Consider the following 26,242-nt stretch of genomic DNA (forward strand, 5'->3'; position numbering starts at 1 on the left):
GCAAAGTGGTGGAGAGGAGGTATGTTTCACTGAGGCTATTGGCTTCTGTGATCTGAAATCCAGATGATTTGCTCCTGCACACTAAGTGGTGCAAGGGGTTAAGCAGCCATTGTAAAAGGGCTGGGTTTTCGTGAATGACCATAGAGCGGGTGGAAGGTCGTTCACCATATCTCAACCTCAGGGTGTGGTCTGGAGTTTAAATAGACTGCCTGCTGAGGCATTCACTGTTCGGTAGGGTTGGAGAAAGGAGCTCTAGCACTTTGTGTCCTGACTAGAGATGAGCGGTGTTCGACTAGAACTGTTCGCCAATCTCAAATTCGAGCTGTTTTGGGCGGTGTTCGAGTTGTTCGACGAACCCGAACGATTTGCAAAAAATTCGGCTGTTCGAGGTTATGTTCGATAACTGTTCGTGCACCAAAAGCGTGTCCTGCATGTCTGGCGCTATTTAGAGCACCAATCATGCAGGGATTGTCTGCCACTCACTGTAATGCCACAGCCATGGTGGTTGTGGCATTACAGTGATTGCCCAAATCGATGGGAACAGTGCTCACAGTGAAACATGAAAAGCCGGCAATTCATCAGCGGCATACACCGGTACCCGACAATTTAGAACAGAAAGAATAGAGCTTCACACATAGATTAGATAGATAGAAACATGTCAGTCACATATATATGAAGTACAGTGACAGTGTTTCTTACTGTACTTGTCATTTAGTGTAAAGGATTTATCAAAAAAAATAATAGTGTTTTCATGCACCGTCTCTTTAAAAAAGCCGGCCGGCAATTCAGCAGCGGTACCCGACAATTTATAACAGACAGAATAGAGCTTCACACATAGATTAGATAGATAGAAACATGTCAGTCACATATATATGAAGTACAGTGACAGTGTTGATTACTGTACTTGTCATTTAGTGTAAAGGATTTATTAAAAAAAATAATAGTGTTTTCATGCACCGTCTCTTTAAAAAAGCCGGCCGGCAATTCAGCATCTGTACCCAACAATTTAGAATAGAAGAAATAGAGAATCACACATAGATTAGGTAGATAGAAACATGTCAGTCACATATATATGAAGTACAGTGACAGTGTTGCTTACTGTACTTGTCATTTAGTGTAAAGGATTTATTAAAAAAAAATAATAGTGTTTTCATGCACCGTCTCTTTAAAAAAGCCGGCCGGCAATTCAGCATCTGTACCCGACAATTTAGAATAGAAGGAATAGAGAATCACACATAGATTAGATAGATAGAAACAGGTCAGTCACATATATATGAAGTACAGTGACAGTGTTGCTTACTGTACTTGTCATTTAGTGTAAAGGATTTATTAAAAAAAAATAATAGTGTTTTCATGCACCGTCTCTTTAAAAAAGCCGGCCGGCAATTCAGCATCTGTACCCGACAATTTAGAATAGAAGGAATAGAGAATCACACATAGATTAGATAGATAGAAACATGTCAGTCACATATATATGAAGTACAGTGACAGTGTTGATTACTGTACTTGTCATTTAGTGTTAAAATAAAGGATTTATTTAAAAAAAAATTGGCGTGGGGTTCCCCTTAATTTTAGTCTCTAGCGGAGGTTAAGCAGACTGCTGGGGCAGATGTTTGAAGCCTGGGAAGGGGGTAATACCCACGGAGCTTCCCAGGCTACTAATATCAGCCCCCAGCGGAATACCTAGCCTTTACTAGCTATTAAAATGGGGGACCCCCCAAAAAAATGACGTGGGGTCCCCCCTATTTTAATAGCTAGCAAAGGCTAGGCAGACAGCTGGGGGCTGATATTAATAGCCCAGGAAGGGTGCCATGAATATTGGCCCCCTCCCAGGCTAGAAACACCAGCCGTCAGCCGCCCCAGAAATGGCGCATCCTTAGAATGCGCCAATTCTGGCACTTAGCCTCGCTCTTCCCACTGCCCTGTAGCGGTGGCAGTGGGGTAATAGGGCTGGGGTTGATGTCAGCTTATAATGCCAGCTGACATCAAGCCCAGGTTAGTAATGGAGAGGCGTCTATAAGACACCCCCATTACTAACCCCATAGTCAAAGTTAAAAGAAAACACAAACACCCAGAATAAAGTCCTTTAATTGAAATAAAGACACAATCCTTTATTGTTCTAAATTAAACCATACTTACCGTCACGCCCATTCCAGCTGAAGCCAACGATCTCCTGCAATAAAAGAAAAATAATAAAGCAACCTCATCCTTACCTTTCCATGGTTCCCACGACAGCTTCAGCTCTGCTACATCGAGATAACAGGCTGGACCGCAGCAGAACGCCGCCATCCAGCCTGTCATCCCGCAGACACTGAGAAGCGCAGGCTTGCTTGCGCTCTGCAGTGTCTGGCTGTGACGGCATCCAGATGAGCCGAGGTCATGTCCAATGAACTCGGCGCACCTCATGCACGTCACTGACAGAGTGGGAGAATTCTCCTGCACTCAGCACTTCAGCGTGAGAATTCTCCCACGCTGTCAGTGACGTACATGAGGTCAGCTGAATTCATTGGACATGAATGAGCTCACCTCATGCACGTCACTGACAGCGTGGGAGAATTCTCACGCTGTAGCGCTGAGTGCAGGAGAATTTTCCCACGCTGTCAGTGACGTGCATGAGGTGAGCTGAGATCATTGGACATGAATGAGCTCACCTCATGCACGTCACTGACAGCGTGGGAAAATTCTCCTGCACTCAGCGCTTCAGCGTGAGAATTTTCCCACGCTGTCAGTGACGTGCATGAGGTGAGCTCATTCATGTCCAATGAACTCAGCTGACCTCATGTACGTCACTGACAGCGTGGGAGAATTCTCACGCTGAAGTGCTGAGTGCAGGAGAATTCTCCCACGCTGTCAGTGACGTGCATGAGGTGAGCCGAGTTCATTGGACATGAACTTGTCTCATCTTTATGCCGTCACAGCCAGACACTGCAGAGCGCAAGCAAGCCTGCGCTTCTCAGTGTCTGCGGGATGACAGGCTGGATGGCAGCTTTCTGCTGCGGTCCAGCCTGTCATCTCGATGTAGCAGAGCTGAAGCTGTCCTGGGAACCATGGAAAGGTAAGGATGATGTTGGTTTATTATTTTACTTTTATTGCAGAAGACATTGGCTTCAGCTGGAATGGGCGTGATGGTGCGGTGGCTCACTGGGTAATAAAGGGGTTAAGGCCAGCTTGGCATTATCAGCTGGCCCTAAGCCCGAAATTCATGGGGTCACGCCAATATTAGACATGACCACCATGAATTTCTAGTAAAGTATTTAAAAAAAACACAACACCCAGAATAAAGTCCTTTAATTGAAATAAACACACAATTCTTTATTGTTCTAAATTAAACCATACTTACCATCACGCCCATTCCAGCTGAAGCCAACGATCTCCTGCAATAAAAGAAAAATAATAAAGCAACATCATCCTTACCTTTCCATGGCTCCCACGACAGCTTCAGCTCTGCTACATCAAGATGACAGGCTGGACCGCAGCAGAACGCTGCCATCCAGCCTGTCATCCCGCAGACACTGAGAAGCGCAGGCTTGCTTGCGCTACTCAGTGTCTGGCTGTGACGGCATCCAGATGAGCCGAGGTCATGTCCAATGAACTCGGCGCACCTCATGCACGTCACTGACAGCGTGGGAAAATTCTCACGCTGAAGCGCTGAGTGCAGGAGAATTTTCCCACGCTGTCAGTGACGTACATGAGGTGAGCCGAGTTCATTGTCGGCTCATCTGGATGCCGTCACAGTCAGACACTGAGGAGCGCAAGCATGCCTGCGCTTCTCAGTGTCCGCGGGATGACAGGCTGGATGGCAGCGTTCTGCTGCGGTCCAGCCTGTCATCTCGATGTAGCAGAGCTGGAGCTGTCCTGGGAACCATGGAAAGGTAAGGATGAGGTTGCTTTATTATTTTTCTTTTATTGCAGGAGATCGTTGGCTTCAGCTGGAATGGGCGTGATGGTAAGTATGGTTTAATTTAGAACAATAAAGAATTGTGTGTTTATTTCAATTAAAGGACTTTATTCTGGGTGTTTGTGTTTTTTTAAATACTTTACTAGAAATTCATGGTGGTCATGTCTAATATTGGCGTGACCCCATCAATTTCGGGCTTAGGGCCAGCTGATAATGCCAAGCTGGCCTTAACCCCTTTATTACCCAGTGAGCCACCGCACCAGGGCCCTGGATGAGTTGGGTACAGCGCCAGAAGATGGCGCTTCTATGAACGCGCCATTTTCTGGGGCGGCTGCGGACTGCAATTTGCAGCGGGTGGGGCCCAGAAAGCTTGGGCCTCCCTGCGCTGCGGATTCCAGCTCCCAGCTGCCTAGTTGTACCTGGCTGGGCACAAAAATAGGGCGAAGCCCCACGCATTTTTTTTTTAAATTATTTCATGAAATTCATGGAATAATTAAGAAAAAAAGGGCTTCCCTATATTGTTGTGTCCAACCAGGTACAAATAGGCAGCTGGTGGTTGGGGGCAGCCCGTCCCTGCCTGCTGTACCTGGCTGGACACAAATATAGTGCGAAGCCCCACGTCAATTTTTTTTTAATTATTTCATGAAATAATTTTTTTAAAAAAGGGCTTCCCTATATTGTTGTGTCTGGCCAGGTACAAATAGGCAGCTGGTGGTTGGGGGCAGCCCGTTCCTGCCTGCTGTACCTGACTGGACACAAATATAGGGCGAAGCCCCACGTCAATTTTTTTTAAATTATTTCAGGAAATTCATGAAATAATGAAAAAAAAAATTGATGTGGGGCTTCGCCCTATATTTGTGTCCAGTCAGGTACAGCAGGCAGGAACGGGCTGCTCCCAACCACCAGCTGCCTATTTGTACCTAGCCGGACACAACAATATAGGGAAGCCCTTTTTTTCTTAATTATTCCATGAATTTCATGAATCTAAAAAAAAAATGCGTGGAGCTACGCCCTATTTTTGTGTCCAGCCAGGTACAACTAGGCAGCTGGGGGCTGGAATCTGCAGCGCAGGGAGGCCCAAGCTTTCTGGGCCCCACCCGCTGCAAATTGCAGTCCGCAGCCGCCACGGAAAATGGCGCGTTCATAGAAGCGCCATCTTCTGGCGCTGTACCCAACTCATCCAGGGCCCTGGTGCGGTGGCTCACTGGGTAATAAAGGGGTTAAGGCCAGCTTGGCATTATCAGCTGGCCCTAAGCCCGAAATTCATGGGGTCACGCCAATATTAGACATGACCACCATGAATTTCTAGTAAAGTATTTAAAAAAAACACAACACCCAGAATAAAGTCCTTTAATTGAAATAAACACACAATTCTTTATTGTTCTAAATTAAACCATACTTACCATCACGCCCATTCCAGCTGAAGCCAACGATCTCCTGCAATAAAAGAAAAATAATAAAGCAACATCATCCTTACCTTTCCATGGCTCCCACGACAGCTTCAGCTCTGCTACATCAAGATGACAGGCTGGACCGCAGCAGAACGCTGCCATCCAGCCTGTCATCCCGCAGACACTGAGAAGCGCAGGCTTGCTTGCGCTACTCAGTGTCTGGCTGTGACGGCATCCAGATGAGCCGAGGTCATGTCCAATGAACTCGGCGCACCTCATGCACGTCACTGACAGCGTGGGAAAATTCTCACGCTGAAGCGCTGAGTGCAGGAGAATTTTCCCACGCTGTCAGTGACGTACATGAGGTGAGCCGAGTTCATTGTCGGCTCATCTGGATGCCGTCACAGTCAGACACTGAGGAGCGCAAGCATGCCTGCGCTTCTCAGTGTCCGCGGGATGACAGGCTGGATGGCAGCGTTCTGCTGCGGTCCAGCCTGTCATCTCGATGTAGCAGAGCTGGAGCTGTCCTGGGAACCATGGAAAGGTAAGGATGAGGTTGCTTTATTATTTTTCTTTTATTGCAGGAGATCGTTGGCTTCAGCTGGAATGGGCGTGATGGTAAGTATGGTTTAATTTAGAACAATAAAGAATTGTGTCTTTATTTCAATTAAAGGACTTTATTCTGGGTGTTTGTGTTTTTTTTTTAACTTTGACTATGGGGTTAGTAATGGGGGTGTCTTATAGACGCCTCTCCATTACTAACCTGGGCTTGATGTCAGCTGGCATTATAAGCTGACATCAAAACCAACCCTATTACCCCCTGCCACCGCACCAGGGCAGCGTGGAAGAGCGAGGCTAAGTGCCAGAATTGGCGCATCCTATGGATGCGCCATTTCTGTGGCGGCTGACGGCTGGTGTTTCTAGCCTGGGAGGGGGCCAATATTCATGGCTCCCTTCCTGGGCTATTAATATCAGCCCCCAGCTGTCTGCCTAGCCTTTGCTAGCTATTAAATTAGGGGGGACCCCACGTCATTTTTTTTGGGGGGGTCCTCCATTTTAATAGCTAGTAAAGGCTAGGTATTCAGCTGGGGGCTGATATTAGTAGCCTGGGAAGCTCCGTGGGTATTACCCCCTTCCCAGGCTTCAAACATCTGCCCCAGCCGTCTGCTTAACCTCCGCTAGAGACTAAAATTACGGGGAATCCCACGCCAATTTTTTTTAATAATAAATCCTTTATTTTAATACTAAATGACAAGTACAGTAACCAACACTATCACTGTACTTATTATATATGTGACTGACATGTTTCTATCTATCTAATCTATGTGTGAAGCTCTATTCTGTCTGTTATAAATTGTCGGGTACAGATGCTGAATTGCCGGCCGGCTTTTTTAAAGAGACGGTGCATGAAAACACTATTATTTTTTTTAATAAATCCTTTGCAGTAAATGACAAGTACAGTAAGCAACACTGTCACTGTACTTCATATATATGTGACTGACATGTTTCTATCTATCTAATCTATGTGTGAAGCTCTATTCTGTCTGTTATAAATTGTCGGGTACCGCTGCTGAATTGCCGGCCGGCTTTTTTAAAGAGACGGTGCACGAAAACACTATTATATTTTTTAATAAATCCTTTACACTAAATGACAAGTACAGTAAGCAACACTGTCACTGTACTTCATATATATGTGACTGACATGTTTCTATCTATCTAATCTATGTGTGATGCTCTATTCCTTCATGTCTAAATTGTCGGGTACCGGTGTATGCCGCTGCTGAATTGCCGGCCGGCTTTTTTAAAGAAAGCGTCTTCTGAGCAGTTTGTCAGCTTTTGGACACCTTTGAAGGTGTTTTCTATGTGTTCCTATGTGTTTTTGTTTGCCTGCCATTGGTTTTAACGGTGTTCGACGGTGTTCTAAGGTGTTCGACGAACAGTTCGACGAACAGTTCCTCGAACATCCCGGTGTTCGACGAACCGAACCGAACCCGAACACTACGGGGGTGGCTCAACACTAGTCCTGACAAGAAAAAGCTGAACCAAGTGTGTCTAGATAACCCTGAGCGGGAGGATTCCCACAGGCCTATGGACTGTACTACCTTAATTTCTTTTGCTTACACGTTATACCAAGAAAGTCTTGTTTGTTTTGATGGACTTGATAGTGGTTTATGCTGTGTTTTTAATAAACTACTCCGAAATTTAAAGAAACAGCATTCCTGTGTCTTCCTCCGTGTGCAGCTGAGTGAGCCGGTCTACCAAAAGTGGTGGAGAATGAGGAAAAGATCCCCAGGAGGCATGTGTAGTGGCTGAGGACAAACCACCTGTCCTGGGTAACAGCGGCCACAAGCCAGGAAATGACGACAGACAGCATGGAGGACCTGATCAAGCACCTTGTGCTAGCCCAGCAGGAGACTAGCAAGCTGCTATTGCAATGGACCCATCAACAGCAGCAGCAGCAACAAGATAGGCTCTGGCAGCTGCAGCAGCAGATGGAGTTGCTCACAGAGGCGGCTTGTGGGAGGCCAGCAGCCTCTCCCCCAACTCCAGGTGATGACTCGTATGTCCGGAAAGCAGTAATATGAGCCATGCAAAAAAATGACCCTGGGCAATGATGTTGAAGCTGTTTTGGGCTGTGTTTGAAAGGGTGGCAGAGTGGGAGAAGCTACCCTCGGAGCAGTGGCCGGAGGTGCTAGCCCCCTATTTAACTGGTGAGCCCCGGAAGGCTTATTACGACCTGGCTGTTAGAACCCTCCTGTTTGTTTGTTTCCATCTTGTGTTTTGCGGTCATGTGACCATCTGCCTTTATATTCCAGCTCCGCCCTCCTGGCTGTGCTGGACTTCAGTGTTGTTTTGACTGTTTCTCTAGCCAGGTGCTTCGGTGCCTTTCTCTGTCAGTTCGCTAAGTCCTTCTGGGACCTCTAGTACCTTTTTGTCAGTTTGTCTTTTTGTGTTCTGCAACAACTTCTCTGTTTAGGAGGTGTCCCATTTTTGTTCCAGTCCTTAGTTCTTTTAGGGACCCCTCCCCTTATGCTATAGGTCTTCATTCAGATTAGTCGAGGACTAAGGCGGGTCTGTTCGTTAGGAACAGGCAGCCAGCTACATCATAGGGATTCAGCTTAGTCTTACTGTAGGGACAGCTTTCCCCTTTCTTTCCTTAGTACATGTTGCAGATCATAACAGTAAGTCCAGCCCAAAAAACTAAAAGGAAAGAAATTCGGGGATCAGTATGGTTTCCGTCCAGGATTTGGCTCAGGATTTGTCTCTGGAGGTGGCCGAGCTCCAGCAACACGTGAGTAGCTGTTCTTGAGTGCATTTTGTGGAACCCAAGGTAGGACTGCCTGATGTTTTTTTATGGTAAACAGCAAGATTTTTTTTCCTTTAAAAATGCTTGTTTGCTATATTATCATTTGAGACCAAGGTCCTCTGGGAATGAATCACAGCGCATTGGTTTTATTATGTCACTTTTGCGCAATGAACCACAGGGGTGGGCCTTTTCTCTCCAGCCTAATGATTCATGCCTAAGGTCGTTAGAAGAATTTTTTTCTGCTATGTTTTCTGTTATATGACGATCCTGATCGAATCTCATCTGCTGAGGCAAGACTCAGGCGTTTGAATCAGGGGTCCGGTGATGTTGAAAATTATTGCACAGGCTTCAGAAGATGGGCTTCAGAAGTCAAATGGAATGATCCTGCTCTGAAATGTTTATTTCTTGCTGGTCTGAGTGAAAGGGTTAAGTATTTGCTAATTGCATTCCCCGCACCTGAGACTCTGCAGGATGCCATGTAATTAGCTGTTCATGTGGACAGGAGGCTGAGGTCCAGGCTGAATGAGGTAAAGACTCCTGTAATGTCATGTCCTAGTCCCCAGAAAATCTGCTCAGACGGCGGAGAACCGATGGAGGTTGGGGCGATGTCACTCCGCTCTCAGGAAAGAGACCGGATGTTCACTGAGGGATTGTGTCTTTATTGTGGTAAAGCTGACCATTTGATTAAGTATTGTGAGCTTTGTTTAAGTAAAGAAAAAAAAAAGAGGTCAGGTATGCCCATATTGCTTGTTTACGCTCTGCAGGAGTATTTCTTTCTGGGAGTACTACTTTGCAGGAAGATTTGATTGAATTTCAGGTATTTGTGGATTGTGGTTCAACACTTAATGTGATTGATAAAGGGTTTTTGGAAAAACTTAAATTGAAATCCAAACCTTTGTCATCACCTATTTCTGTGATTGCAATTGATAACACTCCCTTGAAATGTATTACTCACAAGGTTGCAGCATTTCCCCTCACTATCAATGGAGTTCACCAAGAAATTTTGGACTTGGTTGTATTGGATAATTTACCCTCTCCGGTCGTTCTAGGTTTGCCTTGGTTAAAACTGCACAATCCTTTACTGGACTGGTCTACTAATGTGATTAAGTCTTGGAGTCCGAAGTGCTATGATGAATGTTGTAATGGTCGCATTGCGGTTGTGAAAAAAGGGGAATTACTGGTACCTATTCAAGATTTTTGGAGGGTTTTTTCGGAGGAGGAGTCGCAAATTTTACCTCCTCATAGGGATTATGATTGCGCCATTGAGTTTGTTCCGGGAGCTACTCTTTCCAAGAGTCGCTTGTTTAATCTGACTATCCCTGAAAGAAAGGCCTTGGAGGAATACATACAGACTAGCCTGGCTGCTGGTCACATTAGACCTTCTAAGTCGCCTGTGGCAGTTGGATTTTTCTTTATTAAAAAAAAGGACGGGGGTTTACGTCCATGTCTGGATTTTCGTGAAATTAATAAGATTACCATATGCAATTCCTACCCATTGCCGTTAATTCCTGACTTGTTTAACCAGTTAGTGGGGGCCAAGTGGTTCTCTAAAATTGATCTCCGGGGGGCATACAATTTGTTACGAGTGAAGGAGGGTGATGAATGGAAAACTGCTTTTAACACTCCGGTAGGTCATTTTGAGAATCTGGTGATGCCTTTTGGTCTTACCAATACATTTTTTCAGAACCTTATTAATGACATCCTGAGACCTTTGATTGGTAAGAATGTGGTTGTGTATTTGGATGACATTTTGATTTATTCACCAGATCTAGAGTCCCATTGCCAAGAGTGTATGTGAAGTTTTGCAGTTATTGAGTGATAATTCACTGCTTGCTAAGCTGGAGAAATGTGAGTTCGCTGTGCATAAAATTAGTTTTTTGGACTACATTGTCTCCAGCGAGGGCTTTGAGATGGACCCTGTGAAGGTTCAGGCTGTGCAGGAACGGCCTAGGCGTATTGGTTTGAAATCTATACAGAGATTTTTGGGTTTTGCCAATTATTACAGGAAATTCATTAAGAATTTTTCTGTAATTGTTAAGCCTCTAACCGATCTCACCAAGAAAGGTGCGAATACGGTCCAGTGGACTACTGAGGCCATTGAAGCATTTAAGTATCTCAAAGAGAGGTTCAGTTCTGCCCCTATCCTTATGCAGCCTGATGAGACCAAGCCTTTTTTGGTCGAGGTCGATGCTTCATCGGTGGGGGTCGGAGCAGTTTTGTCTCAGGAGAACAGGGATGGAGTACATCCTTGTGCCTTCTTTTCGAAAAAAATTTCGGAAACCGAACTGAATTATGATGTTGGAAATCAGGAGTTGCTGGCTATTAAACTTGTGTTTGAACATTGGCGTCATTTTTTGGAAGGCGCTAGATTTCATATTCAGGTTTTCACATATCATAAGAATTTGATCTATCTGGATGCTGCCAAGCGCTTGAATGCCCGTCAAGCTAAGTGGGCACTTTTTTTTTCTCGGTTTCATTTTTCTGTTACCTATATTCCTGGTACTAAGAATGTTAAAGCCGATGCTTTATCTCGCAGCTTCTCTCCTACGGTCAGTGCCGAGGAGGAGGAGAGCATTTTACAGAAAGGAGTTGTGGTGGCGGCATTGGACTCTGTTTTGGAGAATGGGATTCTGAAAACTCAAGATGATGCCCCATCTAACACTCCCCATGGGAGGTTGTTCGTGCCTAGAACCTTTAGGAGAGATTTGTTTGTGGAGTGTCATGAGTCTCGGTTGGCAGGTCATCCAGGAATTTCTGAGACTAAGAGACTTATCAGTCGCAGTTTTTGGTGACCTGGATGGCAGAAAGAAGTCATCAAGTAGGTGCGTCAATGTACTGTGTGTGCTAGGTCAAAGGCTTCACATACTCCTGCTGCGGGGTTGCTTTGCCCTCTGGAGGTTCCTAGTGCACCTTGGACGCATCTCACAATGGATTTTATTACTGATCTTCCTGTGTCCGAGGGTTTTACTGTCATCTGGGTGGTCGTGGACCGTTTTAGTAAGATGTGTCATTTGGTTCCATTCATTAAGTTACCCTGTGCCAAGACACTCGCTAAGGTGTTTGTTAAGGAGATTGTCAAGCTCCATGGCGTTCCCATGGATATTGTTTCTGATAGAGGACCTCAGTTTGTGGCTCGCTTTTGGCATGCTTTTTGTGACAGGTTGGGAGTCCATTTGTCATTTTCGTCTGGGTATCATCCTGAGTCTAATGGACAGACTGAAAGAAAGAACCAGGATGTAGAACAGTTTTTGCGTTGTTTTGTGGCAGACAATCAAGAGGTGTGGTCTGAGTTTCTGACTCTCGCGGAATTTGCTCTTAACAATCATATATCCTCCTCTGCTGGGTGTTCTCCTTTTTTTTGTTGTACTGGGAGACATCCGTCTTTTTGGTTCGTTCTCCAAATTGGGGTCGGCGGTGTCAGAGGAGGAGAATTTTTCCGGTGATTTGGAGAGAGTTTGGACTAATGTACATTACAACCTTCAAGAGGCTAACAAGAAGTCCAAGAAGTATTTTGACAGGAAAGGTAAGGAGGTTTTGTTTACTGTGGGTGACATGGTTTGGTTGTCCTCAAAGAACCTGCGGTTGAGGATTCCCTCTAAAAACTGGGTCCTAAGTTTGTGGGTCCATTTAAAGTGCTTCAGGTTGTTAACCCGTCTGCTGTTAGGTTGGATGTCTCTACTTCCTGGAAGATTAATCCTGTGTTTCATGTTTCCTTATTGAAAAAGGCTGATGTATCAGATAGGGATGTCACTGTCACAGTTCCTCCTGTGGTGGAAGACGGCGAATATGAAATTTCTCGTATCTTGAATTCTAGATGGCATAGAGGGAGATTACAGTATCTTGTCTCCTGGAAGGGTTTCGGTCCCGAAGATAACTCCTGGGTAAGGACGGATGATGTTTCTGCTCCTAGGCTTGTTAAAGCTTTCCACAAAAGGTTTCCAGATAGGCCTGGGCCTGGAGGATCCGGAGGATCCTCATAAAAGAGGGGGTACTGTTAGAACCCTCCTGTTTGTTTTTTCCCATCTTGTGTTTTGCGGTCATGTGACCATCTGCCTTTATATTCCAGCTCCGCCCTCCTGGCTGTGCTGGACTTCAGTGTTGTTTTGACTGTTTCTCTAGCCAGGTGCTTCGGTGCATTTCTCTGTCAGTTCGCTAAGTCCTTCTGGGACCTCTAGTACCTTTTTGTCAGTTTGTCTTTTTGTGTTCTGCAACAACTTCTCTGTTTAGGAGGTGTCCCATTTTTGTTCCAGTCCTTAGTTCTTTTAGGGACCCCTCCCCTTATGCTATAGGTCTTCGTTCAGATTAGCCGAGGACTAAGGCGGGTCTGTTCGCTAGGAACAGGCAGCCCGCTACATCATAGGGATTCAGCTTAGTTTTACTGTAGGGACAGCTTTCCCCTTTCTTTCCTTAGTACATGTTGCAGATCATAACACTGGCCTTGCAAGATGCCCAGGAATATGTTAAACTAAAAGCTGAAATACTAGCAGGCTCAAAGGTCACTATTATTGCTTAATAGCCTTGACACATGCAGCCGCGGCGACACAAACATAGATGCCGATCACATCGAAAATACTCGGCGAGCACCCGAGCGTGCTCGCCGAAAGGGTTAACAATACACACTGATGAACACTAGTCACTACAGTATGTCTGTCCGAGCTCAAAGGGTCCACCACTGGGCATATTGCGGTGATAAACCCCCTCGCTTCCAAATGTTCGATCTGCTGCATCTGGTCCAGAAGTTGTTGCACACGGAGTACTCCCCCCCAGCATAAATGGTACAGCGGATCATAATGGACAGATTTTTCCACTCCCTTTCTAGGCAAGTACAAACCTGGTTTGCCCAGGGAGACGCCCGTGATGCGTTCGGTCTCGTCGAAAGGTACTGGTGGTTGAGAGGTCTCTAAAGAAGCCGAGTGGTGATACATCCCCTTACTGGGGTACCCAGAGGGAGCCCAAGTCCAAAAAGAGGGGTATTAGAGCCCCCACTGGGGGGAGTCCAAGGTCCAAACGGGTCGCTGAGGGGTTGCCAAATGCCGCTGGGAAAGACTTTCTCTGCTGGAGATGTCACGGTCCTGGACACATAGCCGCCTGTTGTCCTATGTCCTCTGAACAAATGGACTGCACCATATGGAGGTGATGTTCATACTATGCCTATCCTGCCTGCAATGTGGACTATCAGCCCAGTGAGGGGCTGCAGTCATGTCCCGTGACAATACATGGAGTATTGGTGTCAGGACTTTCGAACTCAGGGAGTCAGGTGACCCTGTTAAGGGCCACACTCCCCCACCAGTTGATCCCAGGGAAACACGTGGGTATCTGCTGTATTCACGTGGATGCCAAGGACTACCCCGTTGCCAGAGGAACGATCAAAACGAACCGAGTCCCACGAGGTCGGGGTAGTCAAGGTCTTGCTACACCCAGTAATAATCGAGCGGGAGTTAAGCCTGTTCTGGGACTTCTAGGGAAAGGCAGGGGTGCACACTAACTCAGACAGGAGCCGCTTCACCCATGAAGAATCCCCATTGCATTCGGAAGTGGAGGAGTTCCCCTTGGGTGTCCTTGCTGGCAATGAGGATGAGACAGTGACCCATGAGGATGAGATTCCTGAATTGGGGGCTTCTGGGGGGGGGGTGTTTCGGGACTGTTCAATTGGAGGACCTTACATTAAAAGGGGCATGGGACAATGTGACTGTGATAAATGGGGTTGCCCAGCCGGGGGCTGACTCCAGGTTTCCTTATTTTTCAGTTAATGAGGATTTGTTATATCAGGTGACTAAACAGAGAGGGGAAGTATTAGAGCAGTTGTTCATGACAGGACCCTATAGGCATAGGGTACTAGACCTAGCCCATTGTCGTGACTAGATGGGGCATCTGGGTGTATAAAAAACCCAAGAGCGGGTCCTTCAAAGGTTTTACTGGCCTGGGTGTCACCGTGTGGTTGTTAATTATTGTTGGTCCTGTCCTACGTGTCAGTTAACTCCTCCCGTGTTCTACTTCCATAGTCCCCTGGTCCCGTTACCCATTATAGATGTCCCGTTTCACTGATTTGCCATAGACCTTGTAGGGCCCTTAGATAAGTCCACCAGGGGTCACCAATATATCCTGGTAGTGCTAGACTATGCAAAACGGTACCCAGAGGCGGTACCATTGGGTAACTCCTCTGCCAGGAGTATAGCCCGAGAGCGGATACATATTTTCTCCCGGACGGGCCTGCCAATGGAGATGCTGAAAGACCAAGGAACTCCTTTCATGTCTAAAGTGACGAGGGAGTTGTGTAAGGCTCTCCAGACTACACAACTCAGGTCGTCAGTGTACCATCTGCAGACGGACAGCCTGGTGGAGAGGTTCAATAAGACTCTAAAGTCTATGCTTAAAAAGGTTGTGGAGAAGGATGGCCGAAACTGGGATTGACTACTCTACTACCTGCTATTCTCAATTAGGGAAGTTCCTCAGGCCTCTACGGGGTTCTCACCGTTCTAGCTGTTATATGGTCGCCACCCTCAGCAACTTCTGGGCATTGCAAAGGAGACCTAGAAAGCTGATGTAACACCCCACCGGAGCGTCATCGAGCATGTGGCCCAGATGCAGGACCAGATCGCAAGGGTGATGCTGATTGTGAGTGACAGCCTCCTTCAAGAACAAGAGGCCCAGGTAAGGGTCTACAATCGGTCAGTGAGACTGAAACAGTTTAGTCCTGGAGACTGGGTGTTGGCAGTGATCCCCACAGTGGAAAGTAAGTTCCTGGCCAAGTGGCAAGGGCCATATGAGGTGATCGAAAAGTTGAGTGATGTCAACTACAAGGTAGACCAACCAGGAAGAAGAGAGCCATATCAGGTGTATCACATTAACCTGCTAAAACCCTGGCGAGACAGGGAACTGGTGGAAGCTATGTGCCTGGGGGCCCATCCTGAAGCAGGAGTCGAGGGTGTCACAGCGGCAGAGACACTGTCACCGGCCCAGAAGCAACAGTGCCGAGAGCTGCGTCAGTGGAACTGAGATCTGTTTTCAGAGTTTCCAGGTTGTACTCAGGTGGTGAAGCATGAAATCCTGATGGAACCGCATGTGAGGGTGAACCAAAAGCCATATAAGATTCCCAAAGCCCGCCACGAGGTGATGTCCAAGGAGGTGAGGAGAATGTTGAGCATGGAGCCAAAGAGTGGCTGGTCCAGCCCCATTGTCCTTGTGCCGAAGCCGGATGGAGAATGGCAATTCTATAATGACTACAGGAAGCTGAATGAGGTGTCAAAGTTCGACATGTCCCAGGTCGATGCGCTCATTGACAGGCTAGGGTCAGCCAGATATATCACCATCCTGGACCTCACGAAAGGGTACTGGCAAATTCTCCTGTCCCCAAGTGCCAAGGATAAGATGGCCTTCTCTACACCAGATGGGTGCTTTCAGTACACCAGGATGCCGCTCAGTCTACAGGGGGCCAAGCACTGGATCCTAGCCTCTTACAAAAAGTATGCCGCAGCTTACCTGGATGACATTGTGATATTCAGCCTGGATTGGGGAAATCATTTACAGAAGGTCCAAGCGGTACTGGATGCACTGAGGAAGGTAGGGTTTACTATAAACCCAAAGAACTGCTACAAGGGGAAAGAAGAGGCAAAATACTTGGGCTACATCATCGGAAGGGGCGAAATAAAGCCGCAAGTAAATAAGGTGGAGGCTATCCAAAATTGGCCGCAACCGAACTCCAAGAAGCAAGTTCGGGTGTTTCTGGGAATTGTGGGATACTATTGGCTACTTATCCCAAATTTTGCGATGATAGACGCCGCCCTGACAGATCTTTTTAAGGGCACAAAGACGTCGATGGTCAAATGGTCCTCTGAAGTGGAGATGGCGTTCCAGGAGTGGAAGCTTGCCCTATGTAAACAGCTGGTCTTGGTCCTACCTGACTTCACTAAGGAGTTTGTAGTTCAGACGGACGCCTCAAAGATCGGTTTGCGAGCTGGGTTGTCCCAGGAAATAGATGGGGATGAACATCCAGTCCTATTCCTGAGTAGGAAGCTTGTGAAGATGCTAAAACCCCTGGCTTTGAACAGAGGGGGGGGGGGATATGTGACAAAGTCACTGGCAAAGTGCTGGAGGGGAGGTATGTTTCACTGAGGCTATTCGCTTTAGTGTTCTGAAACCCAGATGATTTGCTCCTGCACACTAAGTGGTGCAAGGGGTTAAGCAGCCATTGTAAAAGGGCTTGGTTTTTTTGAACGACCATAGAGCGGGTGGGAGGTCGTTCGCCATATCTCCACCCCAGGGTGTGGTCTGGGGTTTAAATAGACAGCATGCTGAGGCATTCAGTGTTTGGTAGGGCTGAAGAGAGGAGCTCCAGTGCTTTGTATCCTGACAAGGAAAAGCTGAACCAAGTGTGTCTAGATAACCCTGAGCGGGGAGATTCCCGCACGCCTATGGACTGTACTACCTTATTTTCTTTTGTTTACTCTTTATGCCAAGAAAGGCCTGTTTATTTTGATAGACTTAATAGTGGTTTATGCCGTGTTTTTATTAAACCACTCAGAAATGTAAGTGGTTTCTGTGTCTACCTCCATGTGCAGCTGAGTGAGATGATCTACCACACCCTTTATAAAATAATAACACCTATACTCACCTCCGGTAAGAAGGGAGTCACCACATTTACTGCTAATATGGGTAAGCAGCGCACTTGACATTAATTTATTTTGTTCCTGTTTATTGTTTGCCACATATAACTCTCTCAGGGAGTTAGCACTTGTGGTTTATTGATGCATAATAGTCTCTGTTATAGTACTGACATCCTGAATTATCAAGGGTATATACCGCACCTAACATTAGATACTCTACTCTTGATTTAAAATGAACCTATCACCATGTCTCCCCAATAAAAGGTACATCCACTATCTTTAAGGCCTCTACAGTATTCTAGGAAAATGTATATAAGTCCCATGCGCCCTTTGCATAGCCCAAAAAATACCTTTTATATTCTCCCCATACATCGCGGTCTTGTCCATGGGCATTGCAGGTGTTGCTTCCGTGCCTCCTCTCGCCTCACAATCGCCATCCTCCTACATCATTCACACAGTGTCCCCCAGAATGGAGAAGAAGATGGAGAAAATTTGTTCTCCATCATCTCCTCACCTGTGCTACTATTCTCTCATCCGAAAGAATCAGATCACACTAAGCGGACACTCGGCTCAAACTCTGATCAGAGTTTGACCAGAGTGTCATTAACATAATCGATCCAATCCTCCCCCATGAGAGAATCTACGCTCATGTGAGCGAGCTCTAAAGGTGGAAAAAGTTCTGAAATTATATTTCCTGGTATGATTTTTTACATGACAAAGACCTGGCATTTTAACAGGGGTATGTAGACTTTTTGTATCCACTGGAAACAGATCTAGTTCACCTTCACCATGTGTTATATAGACAGCTCTCTGATCTATTTAGCAAGCACATAGTATAATTCATTGCACATTGAAGGATAATATGATGTTTATGAGAGATGACCCCAGTGTCAACAGAGTCTACTTTCTGAAGATAAGACAATGCAGACTTACTGTGACGCCATCCAGTTTTCTGTTTATACTAAGACTGAAGGACATAATTTGTTCACAACCGTGATAAGTCAGTGACATATACTGTAGAAGAACACATCTCATGTCAAGTTTTCAGTACATTGTCTACAATCATTTCAATTCATTGTGCTCCATTGCCACTGTTCACAAAGAATTCTTGTTGTAATGATAACATCTAAATGAAATATATTGAATCCTTTGGTCACTTTGTACAACTTGTGAATCAGACCAAGCTCCCTTTGTTTAGTGTCTGTACTTACATCTGCTATTGCCAGGTAAAGACACCAAATGTTGATGGAGTAAGGGTTCAGAAATAAAGTGATCATTCAGATTATACTTTGCAAAGAAACATTTGATTGACAGTCCAATTACTGATGGATTTGTGCTACACTGTAAGCACGTACCTTTCCCAGAGCACAGAATGCCATCTGATGATTCACACTGGCTCTTGCTCTCTTCCTCTGTCATATTGCATTTTCTTGCATTTTGGCACAGTTTTCCAAACCAACCAGCCTCACAAATACATCGACCACAGGAACAAGTTCCATGTTCTATAAAAATGTGAATAACACACAGTTTAGAATTAGAATTTGCTGCTTACTTTACAATAACATTGAGTATTTTAAAGGATATTCATCGATAAACACAATCCATTTATTCATATATTACATATATACTTTTTAAAGATACAACCCCTGGCAAAAATTATGGAATCACCGGGCTCGGAGGATGTTCATTCAGTTGTTTAATGTTGTTGAAATAAAGCAGATCACATACAAGGCACAAAACTAAAGTCATTTCAAATGGCAACTTTAGGGCTTTAGGAAACACTAAAAGAAATCAAGATTAAAAATGTGGTACTCAGTAAGGGTAATTTTTTTCAGACCAAGCAGAGGGAAAAAATTATGGAATCACTCAATTCTGAGGAAAAAATTATGGAACCACCCTGTAAATTTTCATTTCCAAAACTAACACCTGCATCAAATTAGATCTGCTCGTTAGTCTGCATCTAATGACTTTAGTTTTGTGCCATGTCTGTGATCTGCTTTTTTTCAACAACTTTAAACAACTGAATGAACATCCTCCGAGCCCGAGCCCGGTGATTCCATAATTTTTGCCAAGGGTTGTATTTATATGTTTAGAACGTTAAATGATATACAGTAAGGTGGTAGCCTTAGTTCTGAGACCAGCACTAAATACTGTACTTAGAAGCAGTTCTTACTTCAAGATTCAGAAGAACTCAGCTCCTTCATGAACATAGACACAGGGTATTGTATGGGTTCATAGATTTACTATACAGCTCGGTGCAGGCCGGGATTGCTAATCTGCCCTGCCGGGCACTTTCCCGGTGGGCCGTGGTGTGGCAGTGCTTGCTGGGCCGCCAGCCAGTTTTTACGGCTGCTGGCCCCTTTAAATTTTCCGGGTGCCTGCCCTGGTGGCTCGGCATCTCCGGGGGCACGCAGCATTCGTCATTTGAACCCTGTGGCGCACGCGTGGCTGGAGCCGGGAACGTGCTGACACTGCTATGTGTCAGCGCGTTCTGTGAACAGAGAGCGTGCGCTCTGCTCTCCCACCCGCGGCCCCAGCAACACAGCAGCCGCAGACCTAGCAGCGCAGCAGCCGAGGCCCTGCCGGAGCAGCAGGGAACAAGATAGGTGAGTATTTTTTTTTTTATCTCACAGTACTGTGTGGGGACATTACTATGGGGGTGTGGCCTTTGCTATGCTGTGTGGGGCCATTAGTAGTAATGGGGTGTGGGGCCATTACTATGGGGTGTGGGGCCATTAACATGCGGTGTGGGGCCATCATACTATATAGGCCATCATATGTTGGACCATCATACTAAATGCAGGACTGTATGCTGGGCCATCATACTATGTGCAGGACTGTATGCAGGGCCATCATACTATGCGCAGGACTGTATGCGGGGCCATCATATTATGAGCAGAACTGTATGCGGGGCCATCATATTATGTGCAGGACTGTATGTGGAGCCATCATACTATGTGCAGGACTATATGTGGGGCCATTATACTATGTGCAGGACTATATGTGAGGCCATTATACTATGTGCAGGACTATATGTGGGGCCATCATACTATGTGCAGGACTATATGTGAGGCCATCATATTATGTGCAGGACTATATGTGGGATATGTGGGGGCCATCATACTATGTGTAAGACTATATGTGGGGCCATCATACTATGTGCAGGACTATATGCAGGGCCATCATACTATGTGCAGGACTATATGTGAGGCCATCATACTATGTGCAGGACTATATGTGGGGCCATCATACTATGTGCAGGACTATATGTGAGGCCATCATACTATGTGCAGGACTATATGTGAGCCATCATACTACACTGCTCAAAAAATAAAAGGAACACTTAAACAACAGAATATAACTCCAAGTAAATCAAACTTCTGTGAAATCAAATTATCCACTTAGGAAGCAACACTGATTGCCAATCAGTTTCACATGCTGTTGTGCAAATGGAATAGACAATAGATGTAAATTATTGGCAATTATCAAGACACCCTCAATAAAGGAGTGGTTCTGCAGGTGGGGACCACAGACCACATCTCAGTACCAATGCTTTCTGGCTGATGTTTTGGTCACTTTTGAATGTTGGTTGTTCTTTCACACTTGTGGTAGCATGAGACAGACTCTACAACCCACAGAAGTTGCTCAGGTAGTGCAGCTCATCCAGGATGGCACATCAATGCGAGCTATGGCAAGAAGGTTTGCTGTGTCTGTCAGCGTAGTGTCCAGAAGCTGGAGACAGGTCAATACACCAGGAGACGTGGAGGGGGCCGTAGGAGGGCAACAACCCAGCAGCAGGACCGCTACCTCCGCCTTTGTGCAAGGAGGAACAGGAGGAGCACCTCTTTCACTCGTCTAGCCTGCCCTTGTATTATCTCCTTCTCTGCCTCTCAGATCTCGCTCCTGAGGACTGCAGTGAAGCGGCGCAGGCACGCATGTGCGAGATCTGAGAGGCAGAGAAGGAGGTAATACAAGGGCAGGCCAGACGAGTGAAAGAGGCGTGTTTTTCTGAGCACAGCACCGCTCTTTCTCTTTTTTCCATACCCCGGGCATCCTGGACGCCTGCAGCTTGCTTCACTTACACTTTCCCGGTGAGGCGCCCCCTCACCTCGTCACTGCAGTCCTCACGAGCGAGATCAGAGAGGCAGAGAAGGAGGTACCGGTAATAGGATACAAGGGCAGGCCAGAGGGATGTGCTACCGCTCTGATAGTCTTGGAGACAGGGAGAGCTGAGCAGGCAGGGAGAGCAGACCAATCCAAACAGGATTTGTATACAACAACCAGCCAATCGCCGGTAAGGTTCATCACTTTAAAATTACCGTATTGAAATCAAATCTTTTTTTTTAATTATTAGTACCATATGTGCGTTAGAAGAGGGGTAGTCTTATATGGCGAGTATATCCCAAACTCTATATTTTAACTGGAAAAGTTGGGGGTCATCTTATACACCCAGTCGTTTTATACTCTGGAAAATACGGTATTCAATGAGAATATTTCATTCATTCAGATCTAGGATGTGTTATTTGAGTGTTCCCTTTATTTTTTTGAGCAGTGTATGTGCAGGACTGTATGTGGGACCATCATACTATGTGCAGGGCTATTAGGACTTTTGCTGTGGGGCCCCATGATTTCTATATACGCCCCCAGACGCCGCTTAATCTGCTCCTGACCAACCGTCATCTGCAGTGTGTTGTCGTTCCTGCCCCAATCTGCAGCAGTCTGGGTCACTGGATGAGTTCGTGTTCTATCCCAGCCCAGAGACACATTTAGTAAATTTAAAGGGGTTGTCCACTCTTAACATTGATGACTCATCCTTAGGACAGGGAATCAATGTCTGATCTGTGTGGCTGTGACACCTGGCACCCCGCAGATCAGCTGTTCTCACAGCTCTGTTATGGCACAGCACAGCTTCGCCTACTGTATAGTGGCCACAGCCGGGTACTGCACATTCATCACTTATTCAAATCAATAAGGTGCGGATGTGCAGTACCCGGTTGTGGCCGCTATACAGTAGACAGAGCTGTGCGGTTCTGTAACTGAGCGGTTCCTGCCGGCACAGAACAGCTGATCTGCAGGGGTGGCAGGTGTCGTACCAACACCTATCAGACATTGATGACCTTTCCTAAGGATAGGTCATTAGTGTTAAAGTAGTGCACAGCCCCTTTAAATATTCATTTTTCCCTCCTCTGGTCCAGAACTGGCTGGTGGCTGACTTTTGGGGCTGATGATGGTTACACTTTCTCCTTACTTAAAATGGCCAGTTCTCCAGCCAGTTTCACATCAGAAGCTTATTTGTCCAAGAACATATGATTTCTATAAGTGCTGGACAATCAGTCCCTATATAAATCATATCTTCTTGGCAAAATAAGCTCCTGGTGCAAAACTGTCTGGAGAACTGGCCGTTTTAGTAGGGGGACATCCCCTTTAATTTTCTCTTTATGTGGTGATAACATTAAGGGCTCATTCACACGATCGATGATAATCTGATCGATTATGGTAATGACATTGATCACAATCTGGTCAGAGTTTGATCAGTGTCAGTTTACTGTGATCTGATTCTCTTGCACAATAGCATCGTATCACAGGTGCGGAGAAGTCGGAGAGCTGAATTTCTCCATCTCCTCCATTGTCTGTGTCCGTTTACATCAGACTGTACTTGAATGACGTCTGAGCGCAGTCCGATGTTTCAGACTTGTACAGGTCATCCGAATTCCAGAGCCACTCGCAGCTTGCAGCAAATACAGTTGTGCTCAGAAGTTTACATACCCCGGCAGAATTTTTCTTTTCTTGGCCTTGTTTCAGAGAATATGAATGATAGCAAAAAAAACTTTTTCTCCACTCATGGTTATTGGTTGGGCGAAGCCATTTATTGTCAAACTACTGTGTTTTCTCTTTTTAAATCTTAATGACAACCGAAAACATCCAAATGACCCTGATCAAAAGTTCACATACCCCAGTTCTTAATACCATGTATTGCCCCCTCTAACATCAATGACAGCTTGAAGTCTTTTGTGGTAGTTGTGGATGAGGTTCTTTAATTTCTCAGATGGTAAAGCTGCCCATTCTTTTCGGCAAAAAGCCTCCATTTCCTGTAAATTCATGGGCAGTCTAGCATGAACTGCGTGCTTGAGATCTCCCCAGAGTGGCTCAATGATATTGAGATCAGGAGATTGAGATGGCCACTCCTGAACCTTCACTTTGTTCTGCTGTAGCCAATGACAGGTCGACTTGGCCTTGTGTTTTGGATCGTTGTCATGTTGGAACGTCCAAGTACATCCCATGCTCAGCTTCCGGGCTGATGAGTGCAAATTTGCCTCCAGTATTTGCTGATAACAAGCTGCATTCATCTTTCCTTCAACTTTTACCAAGTTTCCTGTGCCTTTGAAGCTCACACATCCCCAAAACATCAGTGATCCACCTCCGTGCTTTACTGTAGGAATGGTGTTCCTTTCATCATAGGCCTTGTTGGCCTCTCTCCAAATGTAACGTTCATGGTTGTGGCCAAAAAGTTCAATTTTGGTCTCATTACTCTAAATTACCTTGTTCCAGAAGTTTTGAGGCTTGTCTCTGTGCTGTTTGGCGTTTTGTGGCATTTGCGCAGTAATGGCTTTCTTCTGGTGACTCGACCATGCAGCCCATTTTTCTTCAAGTGCCTCTTAATTGTGCATCTTAAAACAGCCACACCGCTAGTTTTCAGAGAGTCCTGAATTTCAGCTGATGTTGTGTTGATTTGTGGGCTTTTCTTTGCATCTCGAACAATTTTCCTGGCAGTTTTGGCTGAAATTTTTGTTGGTCTACCTGACCGTGGTTTGGTTTTTACAGAGCCCCTGATTTTCCATTTGTTAATCACAATTTGAACACTGCTGACTGGCATTATCAATTCCTTGGATATTTTTTTGTATCCCTTTCCTGTGTTATACAGTTCAACTACCTTTTCCCGTAGATCCGTTGACAATTCTTTTGCTTTCCCCATGACTTACAATCCAGAAACGTCAGTGGCTGGATGAAAGATGCAAGAGTCTGTCTGAATCCCATAAACTCACTCAGCTTTTATGTACACAAACTGATTACAAGCAAACAGGTCACAGGTGAGGATGTTACCTTTAGTAGCCATTCAAACCCATTTGTGTCAAATTCTGTGCATGTTATCAGGCCAAAATCACTAGAGTATGTGAACTTTTGATCAGCGTCATTTGGATGTTTTTGGTTGTCATTAAGATTTAAAAAGAGAAAACACAGTAGTTTAGCAATAAATGGCTTCACCCAAGCAATAACCATGAGTGGAGAAAACGTTTTTTTGTTATCATTCATATTCTCTGAAACAAGGCCAAGAAAGGAAAAATTCTGCTGGGGTCTGTAAACTTTTGAGCACAACTGTATCAGAATAATTTGGTCTATAGAGAACAACGCAGATCTGCACTGCCCATAGTATTACATTGGACCGAGAGCTATCTGAAAAAACATTGGCTAGCACTCAGCCGTGTCATAGGGCAGTGTGAGCGAAGCCTCACTGTGCCAAACACATTCTCATCTGCTTCCCGTAAGAGAATTGGATCAGAAGTGATGAGAATGTGTTTGACAGATCACCTACTTATGGTCACGTGACAACTGCCTGAACTGGTAAAACCAAATCCCAACATTACACTCTGTTAGTAGTCAGCAAGCTCCATTGCTGACAAAAAATGTGCACTGGGTGAAAAACCCCTATAGCTAGGAGGTAGGGTGGGCTGAGTGTATAAATTATAATTATTAGCATATGCACTGATCTTAGGTCCTCCTGCAGCTAGGGGCATACATAGAAGAAGTCCTAATTCTGGTTCCTTCTTTCAAAACTAAAAATTCTGAGCGGGGTCACGGGGCATAGGCACAGTCACAGAGTGGCGTGTCTCTCAACTTTTAACGACAAAGTAATTTTTCACCTATTGAACTCCCTTAGTGTTCTCACCCACAAACTGTACAGAAAAGGTTGCATAGAAAAGATACACTCCTATTTAAAAACAGCAATTTGCATGTGGGCTGCTTTGGTTTGTGTGCCAGGGCTGATTTGCAGTCCCAGTCGGGCCCTGGCCCGGTGTATGCACTTATGGAGGAGTTGAGTAGGGGTGTAACTATAATAGGTACAGGGGTTTCAATCGCACCCTAGAAGCTAGAGAGGACCTAACGGTCCCTTTGCCCCATAAGAAAAGACTATTACTATTAAAGACCAGTGATAACTGGTGATCCTGTTGGGGATTTTGTATTTGAGCCTTCTGTATCCTGAAGTTCTCTATGGCATTTTAGTGATCTGTATGATGTGTTAGCTTTCACAACATATATTCGAACATTGAAAGTGTAGGTATACTTTAAACACCATTTTACAGTAAGTGAATAACATTGTTATAAGGGTTGTCTGGCACTTTGTATTGATGGTCTATCTTTAAGATGGGTCATCAATACCAGTTGGTGTGTGACACCCAGCACCCCCGTCGATCAGCTGCTCTCGGTGCCAGCAGCGGCCAGAAGAGATCAGTTGCACAGCGGAACTACACAGCTCCGTCACCTGTATTGTGGCCGAAGCCAGGTACTGCACATTCACCCTTATTCAAATGAAAAGTCATAGATGTGCATTTCCCAACCGTAGGCACAGTATAGTTGATGGAGCTGTGTAGTTCCACTCCACAACCTGGCACATGTGGCCACCGCCGGCATGAAGAACAGCTGATCGGCTTTTGCGCTTGGTGTCGCAGCCCCACCAATCTGATATTAATGACCTATCCTAAGGATAGGCCCAGGGACGGTTTTAGACAAAGTGGGGCCCTGGGCAAAAGTTAAAGTGGGGCCCAAAATGCTAACATATTGCACCATCACACAGAAACATTTTGGTTGTATTTATATGCGCTGAGTTCAGGCCATTAAAAGAGCGAGATCGACAATATTGAAGTCGTTCGACGCTTGTTTTCCGGGTTCTTAACACTGCCTGAGGAAGAATGATGGGCACAAAACAATCACTAGTTGATCAATCTGTCCCCAAACATATCACGTTATCAGCAGCATATTTGCAGTT

At 45.6% G+C, this 26,242-nt stretch overlaps 1 protein-coding gene across 1 annotated transcript in view; it reads right to left on the reverse strand.

Annotated features, from left to right (window-relative positions):
* ITGBL1 (integrin subunit beta like 1) overlaps positions 1-26,242 on the reverse strand; it is a 768,314-nt gene that overhangs the window by 139,368 nt on the left and 602,704 nt on the right. Inside the window, exon 9 of the mRNA XM_073670396.1 lies at positions 18,555-18,701. Coding sequence (XP_073526497.1) covers positions 18,555-18,701 — 147 coding nt within the window. The remainder of the gene's footprint in view (positions 1-18,554; positions 18,702-26,242) is intronic.

This window comes from Phyllobates terribilis, unplaced genomic scaffold (assembly GCF_046119375.1).
Source record: "Phyllobates terribilis strain yellow unplaced genomic scaffold, ASM4611937v1 Scaffold_2__4_contigs__length_985480577, whole genome shotgun sequence".
In the NCBI taxonomy this organism is placed as follows: Eukaryota; Metazoa; Chordata; class Amphibia; order Anura; family Dendrobatidae; genus Phyllobates; species Phyllobates terribilis.